This window comes from Chrysochloris asiatica, unplaced genomic scaffold (genome assembly GCF_000296735.1).
Source record: "Chrysochloris asiatica unplaced genomic scaffold, ChrAsi1.0 scaffold00026, whole genome shotgun sequence".
In the NCBI taxonomy this organism is placed as follows: Eukaryota; Metazoa; Chordata; class Mammalia; order Afrosoricida; family Chrysochloridae; genus Chrysochloris; species Chrysochloris asiatica.
The window spans coordinates 11,323,142-11,345,717 of record NW_006408544.1 but is presented as its reverse complement, the minus strand read 5'-3'; the positions used below and the strand labels follow the sequence as shown (position 1 = coordinate 11,345,717).

The 22,576-nt window shown below is 40.6% G+C and overlaps 1 protein-coding gene across 1 annotated transcript in view; it reads left to right on the top strand.

Annotated features, from left to right (window-relative positions):
- The window catches only part of AGBL4 (ATP/GTP binding protein-like 4), a 2,461,121-nt gene that overhangs the window by 2,372,806 nt on the left and 65,739 nt on the right, over window positions 1-22,576 (top strand). The window contains exon 11 of the mRNA XM_006839859.1: window positions 1,930-2,092. Coding sequence (XP_006839922.1) covers window positions 1,930-2,092 — 163 coding nt within the window. The remainder of the gene's footprint in view (window positions 1-1,929; window positions 2,093-22,576) is intronic.

Here is a 22,576-nt window from a genome sequence, read left to right as displayed (position 1 = left end):
ATATATACTTATATCATGTTCATTGCAGTACTATTAACAATAGTAAAAAGATGATACAGGTTAAATGCCTGTCAATAGAAGAATGGATAAACAAACTTTGGTACTTACACACTGTGAATACTATGCAATATTGAAGAATAATGATGAATCTGTGAAGCATCTCATATCATGGATGAACCTGTAGGACATTCTGCTGAGTGAAATTAGCCAATCTCAAAAGGACAAATATTAAATGAGCCTAATAAGTGACATGGACTGGCAAAGGCAGCGTCAATGGGCTCAAGCGTGGCAACATTTGTGAGCTTGGCCCAGGACCGAGCAGTGTTTCGTTCCGTTGTGCATTGGGCCACTGTGAGTCAGTACCAACTTGATAGCACCTAACAACAACAACAACGAATATCTCAAACGAAATTGATTCCAGACACATGCAATGCTAATCTTATTAGTTTTTATCAAGTTGTTCTAATTAACATAATAAAGACAACCCATTCCCAAATGGGATTATAGTCTTTGGTAAGGGTTGCACCTCAATGTAGAGAAAACAAAAATTCTCACAACTGGACCAATAAATAATGTAAAGATAAATGGAGAAAAGATTGAAGTTGTCAAAGACTACACTTTGTTTCTATCCACAATCAACACTCACAGAAGCATCAATCAAGAAAGCAAACAATATCTCGCATTATGCAACATATTGCACTAGGCAAATCTGTTGCACAAGACGTCTTTAAAGTATTTAAGAGCAAAGGCATCAGTTTGAGGGCTAAGGTGTGCCTGATCCAAGTAATGGTATTTTCAATAGCCTCCTATACATGTGAAAGTTGGACAATGAATAAGGAAGACCGTAAAAGAACTGATGCATTTGATATGGTGTTGGAGTAGAATTTTGGAAGTACCATGAACTGCCAGAAGAACAAACAAATCTGTGTTAGAAGAAGTACAGCAGAATGCTCCTTAGAACCAAGGATGGCCAGACTTAGTCTCTCTTGTAGCACCGTAGGATAAGCACACAACTTCAAAGCTGGTTTGAACTTCAAGATTGGTCATTCAAACTCACCCCCTGCTCCTCAGAAACCATATACAGATTGCTCTGAGTTGGAACTGACTCAGCAACACACAACAATATTCAGAAATATTATCAGGAGGGACCAGTCCCTGAGGAAGAACATCATGCTTGATAGAGTAGAGGGTCATATAAAGGAGGAAGACCCCCATGAGTTGGATTGACACAGGGGCAGCATCAATTGGGTCAAACATAACAATTTTGAGGATGGTGTAAGACTGGGTAATGTTTTATTGTTTTTCATAGTGTCACTATGAGTCAGAACCCACTCAATGCCACCAAACAACAATGTAGAGATTAGGATTTACACTACATATTTTTGGTGGACACAACTGAATTCATAACACTCATCTATAGAAGAGAAAATTCATTTAAGGAGTTATTTTGAAGTCTAAATACAATATTACATGAGAAATAGCATTATAGCATTGAAAACTTGCACAAATTGTAGTCCTGGTTGTCATAATGTGTTATTGTCAAGTGCCATCAAGTCGATTCCAACTCATAGCGATCTTGTACAGGGATTCTGAGGAGCAGCTGGAGGGTTTGGACTGCTGACTTTGTGGTTTTCAATCCATTGCTTATCTTGCTTCTTTTTCCCTTGTACTGTTTTGCTCCACTTGCCCACAATCAAAATTAACTTTCTTCAAACATGTATTGATTTATAGTTACTTTTTATCAATGACTCTGCTGATACTTTCACTGAGTTATATTTGTTTAATCAGTTACTATAATAATCCAGTAATAATGGGATTAATATCCCACTCTTCATATGAGGAACATGAGACCCAAAGATATTTTAAGATTTGCTGAATGACCAGCAGGTACCCTGCTCTGATTGTCTCCTCTAATTCTGTCATTCACAGTCCAGCACATCCTTTAACCGTGATGCTGTAAAAGCGGGAACAGGCCGTCGCTTCCTTGGTGGACTCCTGGACCACACTTCCTATTGCTACACCCTCGAGGTCTCCTTCTACAGCTACATCACTGGGGGCACCACAGTTGCTGTGCCCTACACTGAAGAAGCTTGTATCCTTCCTTGGCAGGACCCCATCCAACCCAGGACTAGGCGCCATCCAGCTACCAGGTCTGACAATTTACTGGACAGGTCAGAAATTAGGTCCCAGGTCAGGTAAGGTGTTAGAGTCATGGAGATGACTAGTTCTGCTGGTACCATCTGAGGATTGTCCTGTTTACTCTTGCTCCTTGTAACATTATCCACCCCTCCTCTCACATACACACAACTGCCTCAGCTAGATCCCCAGTCTTCTTGAGGCTCCCTGAACCCATGGTCATGCCATAGCTTATACTACTTTCATCTTTTTCTCCCTCCTGCTCTCTCAGGTCAGAGGGGCTATCCTGCCATGTAAGGTCTATTGACCAATCCAAGTGTTTCTGGGGAAGAACTTGATAAAAACTTGAGGCTCTTGACTCATCCTTCTGTAAATATAAACCAATATTGTATTTTCTGTCTTCTCATGCTTCGACTCTCTTACTTCCTATTCTCTCTATGCATCATCTTTCCTTTTCCTGGTTTCTTCCTCTCCTCTCCTTTTTCTTCTGTTCTTTCCTTGTCTTGTCCATTTATTTCCCTTCTTCTTACCTTGTTTCTCCCCTCCTCTGCTCTCTTCTTCCTATCCTCTTTTCTCTTCCTTTCTCTTCTTTGCCTCCTTTTCTTCTTTCCTACCTTTCTCTTTTCATTCTCTGTGCATCCTTCTCTCTGCCTTTTTATTTGCTTTGTCCAATTGCTTTTCCATGTAGTTTTCTTGCCAAATTTCTCTGAAAATTCCCAAGCTTGTCATGATAAACTTGGACATAATTTACTTGCTTGCTTACACTTTTAGCAATTTTTTATTAATTTTAATTCCAAAGCCCTGGGATCAGGGTTCCGGGTCCCATCTGCTTTATATAAATTATTCTGAATTGTGACAGATTCTGCCTTCTTTTAGCCTTTTGTTTTTGGATTGACTCAATTCTCCTTTCCTAACACTTGGCTTTCTCATATAAAGAATTATCATTGGGCGGGGAGGGGGATGAAATTAACTCTCCATGAATGTAAAATCTTTCTCCTTAGAGATTGAAATATTCTTTTAGGCCCTTCTAGCTCTGGTAGTGTAGTGGTTATGTATCGGGCTGCTAACCTCAAGGTTGGCAGTTCGAAACTACCAGCTGTTCCATGGGAGAAAGATGAGGCTTTTGCTCCTGTAAAGATTTACAGCCTCAAAAACCCTGTGCAGGGTTGCTATAAGTCAGAACCTACTCCACAATACTTAGCAACAACAGCCAGCTTTGGTGAGTGTTTATGGAGTGCTACCACTCTGTTCAGGAAAACATACTTTATGGCCAAAGCATAACTTATGGCTTGTCCACTCAGCCCATCACAGCCTGGTGACCCTGAGTGGTTCAGTTATTTTTCTGGGGATGTAGGAGGCAATTTACAGCCTCTAGTGGGAAGAGCTAACAGGAAGTGAGTCAGGTGATACTGCAATGTTCCAGAACCTATACAGCACTGGAGAGCTCATGATAAGAATTAGGAACCCCCTTCCTGCAGCAACTAGAGACCTAGAAAGCCAGTCTTGAAATCTGCTTTCATAATCACCTAACTCAGCAAGGCCAAGGAGTAAGCACTACTCTGAGGCAAAGAATCTGTGACTTCCAAAGTCTTAGTAATCTTTTATGTGCCATACTCTTTCTCCCTCTGGATGATGTGTGGTCTCTAACTTCTCCAGAAGCCACTAGCCTCTATGATACATGCTTAGATTTCATTTCATGCTGTGCCTGCTTTGTTCCCCCACAATATTGCGGCAAAAGATGTAGAGGGACTTACCTGGAAGAAAAGGAATTTGAGCATGAGCACCAAAGGAGATTCCACCATCCTTATTCATGATGAGACATGGGTCCCTTCAGAGGAGGCCTGTAGTTAGTTTGTAGTTGTTTTCTGATGTCAAATTTGGTCGGTTCTCTTATCCTTTCTCAGTAGCTCTGACATGTTTTCATATTAGAAATACTTGTGATTCTTAGTAGATTATCTCTCACTTAGCCCAGGTCTAGCAATTTTTCTCCATTAACACCCATCCTTGTTGAATGAAAGTACACTGATTGCCTAGCATGTAGCAGGAATCATGCAAGGCACCACAGATAAATTTTTTACTTAAAGCTGTCAGTCTATTTGGAGAGACACAGAGAGAAAGAGGCAATTATAGTATCTACTATATTATATACATTCTAGAGAACTATGAAAACCTTTTGTTTAACAAAAGTATATTCAGTGCCTACTATAAGTCAGGAGTCTTGGTGTGGTGCTGTGTGGTAATACACTGGACCACAAGATTGGTTTGAATCGCAAGGTTGGTGGTTCAAATTCACTAGCTGCTCCTTGGAAACCATATACAGGGCCGTTATGAGTCAGAACTAACTTGATGGCACTTAAGAATGCTATAAATCAAGTAAAACTCTAAGCACTGGGAATGTAATATACTGAAGACAAAAATTTTTTGTTCCATTTTTTTCTCATCGATATAGGGAAATTCAAATCCAGTATTAGGATGTCAGAAAAGGCTTCCTAGTAGAAGTGACATCAAGAGTGGGTTGTTAAGATTGAGGAAAATGTAACCAGATTGGTTTGAGGAAGGTAGTTGCCGTGTTGGAGGGAGGACATTGCAGACCAGATTAATGGGAGGAACCTATAGCTGTAAATGGCCCAATATGGCTGAAGGACTTTGGATACAAGCATGAGTTTGAAATTATACCCTCTCAATGGCAGTTAAAAATAACAAGAAGTTTTAATTTTAGTACAGACAACGAAATGTCGTTGATAGATTTTTAATAGAGGTGGAAAGCTATTCTGGCTGCAAGAAGAATGGATAAGAAGAAACCAAAACTAAAGGCAGGGACATGTGTTGGTTATGACAATCCAGATGAGAAGTGATTCAAATCTAGACTGAGGGTGGTGATGGTGGTAGTAGAATATTAGCGAGTTGCTAATGAATCAAGTACAGCTCATCATAACCCCATGTTTGTCAGAGTAGAACTGTGCTCCATCGGGATTTCAGTGGCTAAATTTTCAGAAGTAGATTACTAAGTACTTCTTCCAAGGTGCTTTAATGTGGACTCAAACCCCCAACATTTCAGTTCAGAAAACTGTCTTAGTCATTTGCACTACCTAGAGACTCCAGTGGAATATTAAGAATTTGGCATTGGAAACAAGGGCTAGAGATTGAAAGGCGTTAAGGGTGAACAAATTGTGTGTGAGACTAGATACAAGCTGAGCAAGCCATGATACAGTTGGAGGTACCCTGCTTTGCTCTATTATTAAGAGAATGAGAATGGGAAACTGACATTGTACCAGGGATGCTGAGGCCAACTGAATGTATGCAAAGGTGATTTAACCTGGTTCCTGTTTGAAAAAAAAATGTTTTTCTATTTCATCTCATAACAGAGTGATATTTCAGATACACAGATTTTGATCTTTGCTGGCTTCTAGCTCCTTCTCCCCATCACAAAAATAAATTACATGGTCTGATGGGAATGGCAATATGGTCTGGGAGAAAGTGTCCTCTGGACTAGAGTCAGGAGATCTGGATTCTCCTGACTCCCAGTCCAGAGGACACTGTTACCACACCAACCTCATCCCACATAACACCTTTCAACAGGTCTCTAATCTCTCTGAAGTAAGCTTCCTCTAAAAAGGAACCAAGCACCTCCATACTTTTCCAACCCCTGCTGGATATAAGTAGAGATACTCATGAAAAAGCATGCTGTTATGCAGAATTCTGGTGTGATGCTATATGATGTTTGTCAGAGTAGAGCTATATAGACCTGCTAACCCAAAGGTTGATGGTTCTAATGTGACAGCCACTCCTTGGAAACCCTATACATGGTTGCTATGAGTTGGAACTAACTCAGTGACACTTAACAACAATAACAACATACAAAGAGAACAGATTCAGCCTCTTACAAGATGTACAACCTTAAACAAGTTGCATAACCTTCTCAGGCCTGAATTGTATCATCTGTAATAGGAGAACAGTAATACTTAACCTCATTGACTTGTTATGTAATCATTGTTTCTGAGTGTGTTCTGAAAACTAAATATTAAGTGAAATTGTTTAAAGCATTTAAATGGTTTATGTGAGGACCCATCATTTATATTAAAGAGGGGAGGGGAGGGGAGGTGAAGCAAGAGGAAAATGACTGCCTAGGTAGGGCTCATGGAGAAAAAGGTCTTGATGGTATTATCATGGTTAAGAGTTTTGACTTTAGAACAACTTTTAGCAGTGGGAAATGAGTCGTTCCCACGATTAAGTCACTTACTGTCATCATCATCGTACCTTCTTCCCAGTATGAGGGTATGTGGAGGCTAGATAAGTAGGCCAGAGATAGTTGGGTGAGTGTGAGATCAGTGAGTGGGGAGGTAGGAATCCAGCCCCACAATAGGGTTCACTTCTTCCCACTTGTGTTTGTCCATTCTCTTTTTCCACCTAGAGAGATGCCAGTTAAATACTGCCATCATTTTCCTCTCTGATTTCCCTTCTCCACAACATCAGGGAAATACAACAGTTGGCACACTCGCTGATACACACCTGCCTGTATGACCTTGGGCTGGTCAGTTCATTAAAAAACACAGAATCATTGCCATAGAGTCGATTCTGATTCAAAGCAACCCTATAGGACAGAATAGGGCTGCCCCATAGGGTTTCTGAAGCTGTAATCTTTATGGAGTCAGATTGCCACATCTTGCTCTGACAGAGATTGCTGGGTTCAAACTACTGACCTTTCCTTTAGTAAACGAGCATTTTAAACACTGCATCACCAGGGTTTCTTAGATCATCTCACCAATATGAGCCTTTTAACTCAATTTGTAAACTGAAAATAATAATAACTACTTTGCAGGTTATTTTTGTTGTTGTTAATGTCATCAAGTCAATTGCAACAAAGCAAACTGTATAGGGTTTCTGAGGAGTGGCTGGTAGGTTTGAACTGTCAGCTTTGCAGTTAGCAGTCCACTTATCAGGACGATGAAAAGATGTGATGTATTTGTTATCGCCCAGAACTGCTTGCCACATCACAGGTTCTCAACAAATATTCCTTCTGTCTCCAGTATTCTCAGTCTCATGTGGCCTGCAAGGCTTTCTTTCTATCGATTAAGTCTTTAACCAGGTAGCCAGGCTTTCAGTCCCAAAACTGGGGTTCTGATGCTTATTCTACCACTACTACTGAGTGTCCTCAGAAAACCTTGACTTGTCCCATTTCTTAGTCGCAATATGTAAGAATTCCTGAGTTGTTGAATGAAATTATATGGAGACTCTATCACTAACTCTGATCCCTTCAAGATCTGGCATGTGAAGATTTTTTCAAGCTCTAAAATCTAAAATGATAAAATTCCACACTTAGATGAATTTATGACATCAAGAAATCATGATCCTGGCTTTTGGTGAGTCTTAAGATTCAGTGATTCCATGAACAGACACATGTTCCAATCTAACATAGAAAATCAATCCAAAAGTGTCCCGGACAACTTTTAGTTTAAGGCTCTTAGTTGAACTGTCCGTTGGTAGACTTCAAGAAGATCCCCCAAACTGTATAAAACCCATGTGAGATTGTATATAAAGATGCAGAGGTTCATTTTCTTTGAGGAAGGGCCATATTTTTTATCAGATTCTAAAACAGGGACATCCTTGGGAGCTTCTGCCCTGACTAGGGTCTTTGGGGTTCACACTGCTCCATGTCATGGCAAGAAGGCAGCGCTACATCAGAGCTATAGGCATGAGTTCTGAGAAAGCCATTTAACCTTTCACTAATATAACTGCCACTAACTGAGCCTCTTCATTTGTAGAGTATGGACAGTGATCATTTACCTCACAAGGTTGCTGTGAGGAATTCATGGAAGAATGCAGATAAATCATCAGGCACATACTCTGTGCCATTTGATATTTGTTCCTTTGCCTTTCTTTCCTGTGGTTTGTTGTTTTTGTTGTTGTGAAATAACTAATTCCTGAGAATTTTGAATCATTCTTCATGAAACCCAATTTACAATTTAGTGACCTGCCAAGTAATAAATATGCTCTGTTCAAATGACTTAAAAAATATATATATATAGAGAGAGAGAGAGAAGGAGAAGCTAAACTGGGATCATAAAGTAACCCAGAGCTTCTCTGGCCTTTGTTTGTGTTGGTTACAAGCCAAGAGGAAATAGCTCTTTCACATAATGTGTGAGAAAAACATTGGGTCCTGAGCAGACTGGTTTCGACTCAGGCATATCACTGTGGACAACTCAAAATCAGAAAATACTCTAGCTTCTGATTTCTGGCAAAAAGCAAGCAAAGATACAAAGATTCAGAATTTAGTTAATTGGATTGGTTTCAATCCAGAACCTACTAAATGCTTTGCACTGTGACTGTTAAGGCATACATCAGACCTTGAAGACATAATTTATATACTTATCCATCCAACAAGTACTCATTAGGCACTAGAAAGAGACATATTAATAAAGCGTGGTGCTGCCTTCAATAAAGAAACACTCTAGAGGAAAAACTAAGTGTAAAAAGACATCAACATTGCAGAGGAATAGATGCTCTGGCTGAGAACATTTCTGATGACTACAGAAGTACACAGGAGTCACTTGACCTAGTTGGTGGGTTGGCAGAGACAGAGTAAAGAAGAAAGACTTCCAGGAGAAAGCTAAAGCTCAGACCTTAAAGATGAATAGGACTAGAGATAGGAAAAAAGAATTAGAGCAGCCTTCCCAGCAGAAGGAAAAGGAGAAAGTTCAAATGCCAAAGAGCATGCTGGGTCCAATGTATCAAAAGGTGGCTGGGGCTGGACTAGAAGCAGTGATTGATAAATAAATATATAGGTAAACTACCCAGATTATGAAGAAAAGAGTTGTGAAGTATCTAACAGTCACATTGAACAGGCCATAATCACAGGAAACAATTATAAAACAATTTTATTTGTTTTGTCTCTCATAGACACTATAGATAGATAGATATGGATTATAGATATAGATATGTGTATAAAAGCTGAAAGAACTGAGGAAAAATTCAAGCCTCGATATGCAATACTGAAGGATTCTAGGGACAAAATATTGACTGTTGCAGTAACTATCAAAAGAAGATGGAAGGAATACAGAGTCACTATATCAAAAAGAAATGGTCAATGCACAACCATTTCAAGAGGTAGCATATGATCAAGAGCCAATGGTACTGAAGGAAGAAGTCCAAGATGCACTGAAGGCATTGGCAAAGAACAAGACTCCAGAAATTGATGGAATACAAATTGAAATCTTTCAACAAACTGTTGAAGCACTGGAGGTGCTCACTCATCCATACCAAGAAATTTGGAAGACAGATACCTGGCCAATTGATTGGAAGAGACCCATATTTGTGCCCATTCCAAAGAGAGGTTACCCAGTGAAATAAGGAAATCAATTGGATAATATCATTAATATCACATGCAAGTAAAATTATGCTAAGGATAATTCAAAAACAACTGCAACAGTATGTTAACAGGGAACTTCCAAGGGGTTCAAGTCAGATTCAGATGAGGATGTGGAACAAGGGATATCATTTCTGACATCAGATGGATCATGGCTAAAAGCAGAGAATACCGGAAAGATGTTTACCTGTGCTTTATTGACTATGCAAAGGCTTTCATGACAAGCTATGGATAACACTGCAAAAAATGGGAATCCCAGAACATGTAATTGTACTCATGAAGAATGTGTACATAGACCAAGAGGCAGTTCTTCAAACAGTACAAGGGGACACTGAACGGTTTAAAATCAGGAAAGATATGTACCATGGTTTTATTCATTCACTGAATTTATTCAATCTGTATGCTGAGCAAATAATCCAAGACATTGGATTATATGAAGAATAACATGGGATCAGGATTGGATGAAGACTCAAAAACAACCTGTGATATTCAGATAATACAATCTTGCTTGCTGAAAATGAAGAGGACTTAACGTACTCATTAATGAAAATCAAAGACCACAACTTTCAGTATGGGTTATATTTCAATATAATTTTTTTTTTTTTAATATTCAACACTGGACCAGTAAATAAGATAATGATTGATAGAGAATAGATTATAGTCGTCAAAGACTTCATTTTGCTTGGATCCACTATAAACACTCATGGAAGCAGTTGTCAAGAAATTAAAAAACATACTGCATTAGCCAAATCTACTGCAAAAGACCTCTTTAAAGTGCTCAAGAGTAAAGATGTCAGTTTGAGGAATAAGGTGTGCCTGACCCCAGCCATAGTATTTTCAGTAGCCTTGTATGCATGTGAAAATTGGATGATAACAAGGAAGACTGTAAAAGAATTGATGCATTTGAGTTATGATTTTGGAGAAGAATTTTTAAAATACCATGGACTGCTAGAAGAACAAACAAATCTATGTTGGAAGAAGTACAGCCAGAATGATCCTTAGAAGCAAAGATAGCAAGATTTTGTCTCTTATACTTCAGAAATATTATCTAGAGGGACCAGAACCTGGAGAAGGACATCTTACTTAGTAAAGTGGAGGGTCAGCAAAAAAGAGGAAGACCCCCCCCCCCAACAAAATGGCTTGGCACAATGGCAACAGCAGTGGGCTTAAGTGTAATAAAAATTGTGAGTATTGCTCAGGATCAGGCAGTGTTTCATTCTGTTTTTTTTTTCACAGGGTCACAATGAGTCAGAACCAACTCGATAGCACCTAACAATAACAACCACCTAAAAACTTTGATGTTGTTGTTAAGTTCCATCGAGTTGATTCTGACCCACAGCGACCCTATATAGGGTTTCTAAGGAGCAGCTAGTGAGCTTGAACCACTGACCTTGCAGTTCAAACGATTTTGCAGTCTGATGCATTAACCCACAGTGCCATACCAGGACTCAAAAAGCTCTGATAGACCCCAGGATTTTCCAATCACTCTCAGGAAATTAAAAGTTCTCCAATTAATTCTAGTCACAAAGCAGTATCACTTCAGCAACAGCTATATCTGGTCAACATCATCCAACCTCTTCAAAACCCAACTTTTTCCCATCCTCCAGCTTGCCTCAATGTGCTCAGATAGTAAGGGAGCATGACTGGCTTCTTCTCTTTCCTTGATTGGTTTTCCAGTTCTTTTCCTCCAGCCGGCTAACCTGTTGACCCCTCTGTCTTAGGTACCTAGTGCTGCTATAACAGAAATTTCACAAATGGATGGTTTTAACAATAATAAAAATTGTTCTCTCACAATTTAAGAGTTTAGAAGTTCAGATTCAGGATTCCGGCTCTAGAAGATTTTCTCTCACTGTCAGTTCTGAGTGAAGGTCCTTGTCTCCTTTTAACATCTGTGGGCTTTGTGCCCCTTGGAGGTCTCTATTTATTTTGGCAGCTATTCTCTCCTAGATCTAGGAAGTTCCAAGCACAGGAACCCTGGGCCAAAAGGATATAGATACACTCTACCCCCAGCTCTTCTTTCTTGGGGGTACTGACATCTCTCTGAGCTCGGCTTCCTTGTTTAATTTATTTGATATAAAAAAGATTGACTCAAAATACTCATAATCCTGTAGATTATATCCTGCCTCTCATTAACATAATTGCCATTAATTACATCAGATCACAAAATGGAGGATAATTTTGTGTACTGAGAATCATGGTCTACCCAACCGAATTAACACATATTTTGAAGGACACAATGCAATTCAGAAGACACTCCAAAGCTGAGCAGAAGAGAAGGAGGAAAGGTCAGGAAATGTCTTAGATGACCAACACTCTCATAAAATGACATAGATCATCTTATAAATTTCTTCAGGCATGCTCTCCCCATGTTGGGGATCCAGTGATACGAGCAGATGCATCTTCTCAGGCTGATTGTTTAGGGTTCCTTTCCCACTTCTAGATGACCTGGTAGTTTACTCCCTGTTGAGGTTACTGCATTCCTCAATTCCTTTTTGTCTGAAGGGGTAGTAGAAGCCTAGATTGCTAAAATTTAACAGGACTAAAAAGTGTTGTTTTTATCTAGGGTCCTAAGATACCACTTTTCAAAGTAAGACATGAAACCACAATGCAGTACTTGCAAAAGAAGAATCCATAAAATCAGCAAACTATGAATGAATGAATTGGGAGCACCACCTAGAATCTGCCTTTCAACTTGGATCACCAATAGGGCAATGAGTTATGTAGTCTGTGCTGCTCTGAGGAAGCATCAACCTTGGGTCGGGGGCTTGGGGGTACAGCCTGGCTTTCCTTTCTTGAGAGGAATCCTCACTTTTCAGGAGACTAGGAAATGAAAGGCAGAAGGATAGGAAACAGCAAGTCTGACTTATTCATTAGCATTTAAAGGTACCTAGCTGTTTAGGCTGGCAGTTCAAACCCATGCAGTGGTGGCACGGAAGAAAGTTCTGGCAATCTGCTTTGGTAATATTGTTGTTGTGAAGTGCCGTCGAGTCGACTCTGACCCATAGCGACCCTGTATAGGGTTTCCAAGGAGTAGCTGGTGATCTTGAACTGCCGACCAAGCAAATCCTATGAAACGGAACCACCTTGTCCTTTGTGAGCCCTCCCTTGGACCTACTGCTGCTTCCCCTTTCCAGATCACAATGCACCCCGGTTTCTGAATACCTTCTACACAGTCCTGGAAACTGAATTGTCATTAGCTCTCCCCTCTCCAGACTTCCTTATCCTCTGAAAGGAGGTTTATAAAGGTTTTATCTGTTATTGTCAAGTTTATAGCCATAATTCAAAATGCTGTTAATATTACTGACAGCAGAGAGCTACAAATTTCAAAGTTGTAAAGTTACTTCATAGTGATAACTGTCAACCTTCACTAGCAGCACTATGCGATTCCATGGAAACCAAGGTGAGGATACAAAGAATTCATATTGTTTCAAGATTATGGTTATTAGTTGATGGTCAGAAATCCTGTTTTTTTCTTAAGAAACTTGAACATGTTTTTGTTTGTTTGTTTTTGTGTGTGTGTATATGCTCACTTGCACACATATGCATACATATGTACTCTTGTATTACACAAATGAGCAGAGGAGTTGAGAGATAGAAAGGGAAAGCAAAAATGAAAGGGCTTTACCCAAGATCAGTTCTTACCAGTTGCAAATTTGAGGCCTAAATTTGACCAAAGGACAATGAAGGGAACTATATGCCATATTTGTTGTTATTGGTGTTACGTGCCTTCGAATGGATTCTGACTCATTGCAGATTGTGAATTTGAACCACTGATTTTGCAGTTTAAACCGATCGTGAAGTAGAGTGTTTATTCTATGGTGCCACACCAGAACTCCCTAAGGGTCAGAGAAGGGCCACTGATGAACCTCTAAGTTGAAAGGCCTTTGCATTTTTGAAGCTGCACTCACTGAGCACCTAGTATGCACTAGGCCCTGGGCTAGTGTCTGGGGACCCAGAGATGTGTAGCCATGTCCCCTCTTGAACTTCCAATGTGGAAGGAGAGGTGGGCAGAAGAGTGACAGCAGGGAGCACAGGGATGGAGTCTCCAACCCAGATTCAAGAATACCAGAGGTGAGATCTGGGCAGCAAGACAGGCATTGTCACTTTGACCAAGTCTAGAAGTACAAAATACTTTGGACATATTGTCAGGAGAGAACAGTCGCTGGAGAAGGATGTCATGCTGGGTAAGATGGAGGGTCAGAGAAAAAGAGGAAGACCCCCAATGAGATGGATCAGCCAGGTGGCATCATTGATGGCGTCAAGTGTGGCAGCGGTAGTGAGGTTGGTCCAGGATCGGACATTGTTTCGTTCTGCTGTGCATGGGGTCGCTATGAGTCGGTCCCGACTCGATGGCACCTGACAACAACAACAGAAGTACAAAAAGAGTGCAAAGGGCTTTGTAGGCAGCGTGAGCAAAATTCAGGGCCCTAAGGACCTGCTTGCCTACATTGAACATGTCTGAGGCTTGGGGCACAAGTTGGGGATCATGAGGTGGGTTAGAAGAGAGCTGTGGGAACTATTTGGTGAAGACCTAGTGATCCACAGACACACTAAGGTTTCAGGGAGATCACTGTGGCAGAAGTAGGGAGGATGGGTTGGACAGGGTCAGTTGAAATCGGCAAGTATACCACAGGGAAATGCCACACTGCCACACCAAGTAACACTCAACATTCAGCTGTTCATCCCAATCTTTTCATCTCTACAAACTTTTGTCTCTGGGAGATTGGCTCTGAAACTAAGTCAAAGTATCACCTTCTCCCAGAGTCCCCTAGGGAGCCAAGAATTTCAGATTCTCAGACTGTCCTATCTGACTTAAGGTTTTGTGATATCTCCTAGTGACATTATTGTATAATGGACCATGTTCTGATGTGAGATTAATGAGCCTTGTATTTTATTAGTCTGATCTCAGCCACTGACTTTGCTGTGTGCTGTTGAGCAAATCACTACCTTTCCCTAGATACTTTCCCATCTGCAACATGAAGAATTTGGTTAAATAACCTCCATCCTCTAGATCCTTGCATTCTGAGACTTTATTTAACTCATATCTAACTCACACTTACTAAATATCTACTCTGTGCTAGGCACAATCATACCTAGGATTTTGTCAGACCTCTGGGGGCTTAGGGACATTCTACCAGAGAACATCGGTCCTCCGTTTTCTCCAGAAAGAATTGCAACTAGCACTTCAAATCTTCCTTCCCAAGCCTGCAGGCTACATGTCCAGCTGAGACATGCTGACTGTCTGGGGCTTCTTATCCATCAATATTTTCCTCAGGATGATAAATGTCCTGCCAATAAGAGGAGGCAGCTGCCAACTCTGTCTGAGACAGGGCCTTTAGCTGAGGTTATGGCCATCCTCGGCTTGTTGATGTGTCTCAAGAGGCAGGAGGTGGGAGCCGTGGCTGGGAGGATGACAGATGGAACTTAGAGAGAGGTAAGGGTCAGAATCACTGCTTTCAATCTATGCATATTTTGCCATGAGTCAGTGGAGACAGAAGAGGAGAGAGGAGACAGAGATGGTTGGGTTTTAATTCAAAACAAAATATATTTACAGATCTTCTACGGAATGCCAAATTCTGGGTGGACCATTAGGAAGTGAACAGCACTTATCAGTATATAAAGTGTCTTCAGAGCCATCATCTTGTTTGATTCTCACATCAACCTCAAGATATGAATATTATTATTTCTATTTTATAAGCAAGAAATCTGAGGGACATTTTTCCCAAGTTCCTGTCCTAAACCAGCACAGTCCCAATCTCTAGAAGTACAGAAACTCAGAGTCAGGTGGAAGGAAACTGCACAGGTAGCAATACCTGTCCAGAGCTCGAACTTGTTTCTTTTAATATCAGATCTTCTGATTGACCCATCAAATGACACTCTTTCTTTGAAGGAACCAGCCACGGGCTTAATGAACTAATAATTGAGATGTAAGTAGATGATCTTGTTAAATAATATGGTGAATAAAAGCATGGTCTTTGGAGCCACGATGGCCTGAGTACAAATCTTGGCTCTGGTATTATTTAACAGGTTTGTGATCTTGGGCATGTGACTGAGTCTCTTTGAGCCTCAATTTACAATATCAATGATGGATATTGTATTTATCTCATATAATTGCTTTGATTAAATGAAAATAGAAAGTAGAAAAAATATACTCAGGTTCCTAATATTACTTAGAACATAATATTGTTAAGTGCTGTCAAGTTCGTTCTGACTCACAGCAATCCTGTATAGGGTTTTCAAGGAGTGGTTGATGGGTTTGAATTGTTGACCTTGCAGTTAGCAATCCCATGCTTATCCTGTTTTGTTGTTGTTAGGTGCTCATAACAACACCTAACCTGTTGTTGTTAGCAACTCATAGTGACCTTATGCACAACAGAACGGAGACACTGACCAATCCTGGGCCAACCTCACTACTGTTGCCACGCTTGAGTCCATCGATGCTGCCACTTGGCCAATCCATCTCTTTTTCTCTGACCCTCCACCTTACCAAACATGATATCCTTCACCAGCATCTGGTCCCTCCTGACAATATGTCCGAAGTATGAGAAACGGTTTGGCCATCTTGGCCTCCAGGGAGCACTCTGGCTGCACTTCTCCCAAAATGGATCTATTGGTTCTTATGGCAGCCCATGGCACTTTCAATATTTTCCTCCAACACCATAACTCAAAAGCTTCAATTCTTTTATGTTCTTCCTTATTCACTGTCCAGCTTTCACATGCATATGAGGTTATTGAAAATACCATGGTTTGGGTCAGGCACACCTTAGTCCTCAAGCTGACATCTTTGCTCTTGAACATTTTAAAAAGGTCTTGTGCAGCAGATTTGCCTAATGCATTACGTCGTTTGATTTCTTGACTGCTGTGTCCATGAGTGTTAATAGTTGATCCAAGAAGAATAAAGTCCTTGACAATTTCAATCTTCTCTTTGTTGATGAGAATGTTGTTTATTGGTCCAGTGGTGAGGATTTTTGTTTTCTTTACATTGAGATGTAATCCATACCTATCTTCATCAGTAAATGTTTTAAGTCCTCTTCACTTTCAGCAAGCAAGATAGTATTATTTGCATATCACTTATCCTATAGCCTATAGGCACTCAAAAAAAAAAAAAAAAAAAAAAAGAATAGCTGTTATTAATACTATCACTAGCCAAGTACTGAACTGGGTGAAATCCAAGTAATAAATTTATTTCTGGGCCTTCAGGAAGAAATGAAATCAGTGTGGACTGAAGGGTCCGTGCAAGATTCTTAAGAACCCCTTGTTGCTATTGTTAAATGTTCTTACTCATGGCGACCCTCTACAGGGTTTCTAAGGAGTAGATGGTGGGTTTGGACTGCTAACCTCAAGATTAGCAGTCTAGTGCTTATCCAACAGTGCCACACCAGGACTATATAAACCCCTTAAGAGTCTTAAATAGAAAAGTGTATTTCAAGTACTTAGATATCCCAGTAGAGTCAGATTCCATTATCTGAGTTCATAAATCTATTATCTGGGCTCATATGCATAATTCAAAAAAAAAAAAAAAAGTTTCCCAGGTTCAGTCTATGTTAAAGATCTGTGACTGAGACCAGTCTCATACTGTGACCTAGGTTGGATATTTGTTGCTCAGTTGGAAACAAAATATGTAAGTTCTTAATTCTGTATTGAGGAAAGATGCCATGATAAAAATTAAGATAGTTCGTTCTCATCAAGCAAGAAATCAAGGGCTTTAAGAACTGGAAAGTATAGTGACTTTCAAAAATGTGACCACAGACAACTCACATCACATCTCTGTATCTCAGTATCTCAATATCTGCATCTCTGTAGCTCATATCTGTAACTCAGTCTTCCATTAACCTTTTGTATGCACCTTATGTATGGTTGGTCAAGTCAACTGACATAGTAAGTGAAAATCATTCTAAAAACAATTCTGCCTTGTACTCAAGGAAGGGATGATTATTGAGCAAGGGTAGCAGGAGAAAATACATGGGGAGAATTTGGGGACACACTCCTCCTTGGGACAATAAAAAAGCATCGAGGGAATATATCTTAGACTAGAGTAAGGAAAGGGGCAGGGTCCAGAAGTTGTTGAGCTGCTTTTGAGGCAACCAAAAAAGACCCAAACCAGTCCATTGTCCATCTAATGTCCGTGGACTCCATAGGAGAGGTGTTGCCTGTAGGACGGGTAACTTACTGGAACTGAGTAAGAGTTAGCATCTTCCTCAGACTCCTCTCAGCTGCTTGTCTTGCAGGGACCACAACTGCAGCTTTGTTGCTGTTACCTGAGGTTGAAGTGCCCTCTCCTGGCTGTCTTTGAGAGACAAGCTTTCTTATCTGCAGATGAGGAAGCAGCCAAGTCTTTTGTCTGGACTGCGATCAAAGCTAGGGACTTGAGCAAGCTTTAGAGGCTAACAGTGGAAGAAGGGTCATATCATCCTGTACTTCTTTCCGGTTTCTGAACATCCCTAACATCCCTCCTTTCATTTATTTACTCCCTGTCTCTTCTCTTTTTCCTTTTCTTTTTTCTTTGTCTCGTCTCTTTGACTAACCCTTTCTTGCCTGCAGTTACACACTTTTGCACATATCTCTAACATCCCTTCTTGGCCTTCTATCTTACCAACCCCCCCTTAAGCTCCCTTATCTTCTATAATCGATTCCATTTTTTCTTTCTTTCTTTTTCTCCCTCCTTGTTTCCTCTCTTAAGGAAATGCTGTGCACCAAAATCTGCGCTTGACTCCAGTATTCACCACTTAACTATCTTGTGATCTTGAGCAAGTCATTTAGTGCTTTGACACCTTAACTGACTGGCAGACTTAAATTAGATGATGTTTAAATGCCTACCTAGCACAGTACCAGACACACAGCAGCAACTCAGCTATGCTTCCTTTTCTGTCTGCCTCCCGCCCGCCCTCATTTCTCTGGCTCACCATCATTGCTTTTTCTTCTTGCCTTACCAGTCCTCTGTACCCTCTCTCCCTTCTTTTCACAGATTCAGATTAAAATCCTATTTATCAAGCTTGTAGAAAAAGTGAGCATTTGCCCTTTCCTTGAAGGAACTGTCTTTCAGGACTCACTGTTTTTCTCCCATTTCTCCTCAAGGGGGCAGAGTGCCTTCTTGATGGAGCATCAGGTCAGAAGCTATGAAATGAGCTAAGGCACAATCAGAATATCAAGGACAGCGTGTCCTTCAGGGAAGGTTTGTGATGAAAAAATAATCATCTCCTTCTGAGGTCACACATGACATGCAAGTATATACATCCATGGCCAAATATTTTACTTTGCTTGTTCATTTATTTATTGATGGTAAATGGTAATAAAAGTGCATGCTCCAATAAAGCAGTGCAAAGCGTTTCCCAACACTGAGCTCTTAAGGAAACATCTCACACAGGTATCTCAGCAAGAGGCAGCAACATCTGCCTCTTGAAACTCCCTTCAACAGATGCTAGTAGGAGTATCATGAGGTTGCTTCTCATAGTGTCTCCTAATGAGAGCCAAGGGCAGAATACCAAAACACAGGTCAAGCATACAGATGTCTGACATCTAGCTAGAAACTATACTAAGAGAGACATAGGTAGGCTGCATCCTCTATTCCCTTCTCTGGGACTATTGTGCCTCTTAGCCCAAATACAGAGAAAGTCAGGGACACCAAATTGTCCAGATGGTACTCTCATCCAAGGTTTTGGACTGTGGGTATTTGAAGAAATGTGACTTAGTGGTTACGAGCCCAGCTCCTGGAATCATACAAATCTGGGTTCATATCTTGGCTTTACCACTTACAAGCTCTATGTGACTTTGAGCAAGTTACTTCACCTCTCTGAGCCTCAATCTCTTTATCTGATGAATAGAGATAATGACACTTCCTAGGGTTTCTGTGAGGATCAAATATACATAAAGTACTCAACCCTGCTTGGTTTCCAGTAAGGGAAGGTAGTTATTACTACACACTATGATTCTCTGTGATCCTTTGGTAGGGATTCTGGTAAGTCAAGATCTACTGACAAGATGATGGGGAGGCCATGCAGGATGTCAAGAAGCATAACCAGACCTCTTACCTGGATGGAGTGCCGTGTGATCCACCAAAGCAAAAGTAATTCTTCTTTTCAGTTCTCACACAAAAAGACAGTGGTGGTCTTCTTATTTGCACTGTGAGTAGGCTAAAGAATCTCAGACTCTTTTTGTTTGTTGGATTTTTAAGTTTTTATTGTGAACTGAGTGATAGTTTACATGGGAGAACACCATTGTTTCATTGCAATGATTACAATCTCCTCCATGCATTATCATTCAACAGTATTTGCTTCCATTTCCTGATTTCCTGTTTGTTTGGTTTTTTGGTTTTTTTTGTTTTTTTTTGGGGGGGGGAGGGGTGTACACAGAAACACTCAGAAATATATAATAATTTAAACAACCAAAGGGTACATTCTGTAAGCCTACCTCCTGGTCACCAGCACCCAGTCCCTCTCTTTCCATGAGTCTAGAGTCATCAGCTGCTCCCTCTTTCCATATGCTCGTCTCTGCCTCCATCTCTGGTGTCACTCATTCTCTGGATAGGGTCCCGCACTCTGCCTGTGCTCTTCTCTCTTGATGGTCCTAGAGCCCTCTTTTTCTGTACTGTAAGATTAACTACTCCTCCATTTTTATTTTTTCACAAAACTTCTACCTTTATAGTTGTGACAGTTGTAATTAGTCATGATAACAATTTCTCACTATTGAGTCATAAGAATCTTATCTCCATCTCTTTTCACTAGATCCATCTAAACAAGATGAAAACTATTCAGTGGGGACCCTATCTTCCCCTGCATACTCTTAAACTAAACTCTCTCTTGAAAACTTATATGCCAGTCACTTCGTGCCTTTATCACCCCCTCATTTTAGGTAGCCAATGTCTAAGTTGCCCGTCCCTAGCTACCCTGTATACAGAGGGAATAGGAGTGGTACTTGATTTGAAGACTCCTTCAGTTGGTACACTCTCAGTTGGTATTTTGAACTACTACATCCATAAGTATAGGTTAAGTTCATCATCAACAAGATAAAAATTGTCTTTTTTTTATCTTACTCTAGTCGAGTTCTACCAACTTTTCTGTAGGAGAAAGATGAGGCTTTCTGCTCCTGTAAAGATTTACAGCCTCAGAAACCCTGTACAGGGTCACTATGAGTTGGAACCGACTCCAGGGCACATAACAACAACAACAAATCGAGTTCTGGTCATCAAGCTAACAAGGCTAAATAATATGGGTACTATCAGCAAGTTTAAGGAGCTCTGGTAGCATAGTGGTTACGAATCGGGCTGAGAACCACAAGGTCAGCAGTTCGAAACTACCAGCCACTCCACAGGAGAAAGATGAGGCTTTCTGCTCCCGTAAAGATTTACAGCCTTGGAAACCCTGTACAGGATCACTATGGGTCGGAACTGACTCGACGGCACTTAACAACCACAACAACATCAGCAAGTTTGGGTATTCTTGTGCATCTCCTCTCATTTCATATCAGCTGGATGATTCACTCTCAGCTCTAGCCCTCTGTGACTATGTCCTTGTCCATGGGTTCAGGAGTCCTAAGGTCGCACCACACTTTGGACCAACCAGCCCTTCCTCTTCTCTCTCTCATCTCCAGTTCAACCGGAGTCTATGGAGTATGGTTGAACTCAGCCCATTTATTCATTGCTGCCTTTCCCCCTCTTCCACTCACCAGTAGACCAGCATGGTCACCAGCAAGCTTACATGCCTGCTCATGTATTCCCTTTGAATTTCAGTCTTATAGAGGGGCTTTTCCTGAAGGGACCTGATTGTTTTCCTTGATGGCTCCCCAGCGAACAACTTGCTTGTTCTTGTAGTAGCCAATCATACTGCCATTTTTGTTTTGGATTTTTCCTGCTGATCTTTCTTTGAAGATGTATCTTGTATTGCTCTAGGTGTTTCAGATTGGTCTGCTTGTCCTTTCTAGTGGGAATGTCCTACCTCAGAAACTTCAGGATGGGGCTCAAAATTCCACCTAAGGTCCTTATACACTGCAAAGGTTCTTCAAGAAGCCTATTTCACTGGGAAGGTTCTAGAACCCCTTTTAGGTATTCCAAGCAAGTATAGGCTGAAGACAGGCTTACACGCTTTCTGTAATCCTGTTTCTTCACGTTGCTTTCTCTCCCACTCAAGTGTCTATTTTACAATAGTAGGCAAGGGAAACCAGCATTCTTAAGTCAGTCAAGCATCTTAACGTTATTTCCCCTCTTTCATTCTTTCTTTTGACTAAGCATGTTAGTAATAATATGTAGGAAGGAATGATTTTAGGATTGTGAGATAAGGGAAATATCTCAGTTTTGAAGAAATAGGAAGCTTTTGAGCTAAGGAAAATATTTGTTGGTTACCTACTATGTGTAAGGTGCTATGGTAATGCTTTATTAGCTTTCTTAATTCTCATAACAACCTTATAGTAGTCACTGCTTGCATTGGGCAGATCTGCTGCACAAGACCTCTTTAAAGTGTTGAAAAGTAAAGATATCATTTAGAGGACTAAGGTACACCTTACCCAAGCCACGGTATTTCCAATAACCTCATATACATGTCAAAGTTGGACAGTGAATACAGACTAGGACTACCGTAGAAGAATTTATGCATTTGAGTTATGATATTCGAGAAGAATATTGAAAGTACCATGGGCTGCCAAAAGAACTAACAGATCTGTGTTGGAAGACGTACAGCCAGAGTGCTCTTTGAAAGCCAGGAAGGCCAGACTTCGTCTCTCACACTTCAGACATATTGTCAGGAGGGACAATATGTCTGAAGTATGACAATATGGAGGATAACATATTTGGTAAAGTTGAGGGTCACTCATGGTGGACAGGGTTCAGATGAGCTTCCAGATGAAGACAGGCTAGGAATAAGGAGTGATGAACTACTTCTGAATATTTAGTCACTGAAAATCTTATGAATACCAGAGAACCACTTTCAGATATAGTGCCAGAAAATGAGCCCCTCAGGTTTGAAGGTACTCAAAATTAGAATGGGGAAGAGCTGCCCACAGTTGCCCACAAGTGGAGTAAAGCCCACGGGACCTGCATTTGCTGATGTGGCACAACTCAAAATGAAGAGAAACACTTAATTGTGCTCA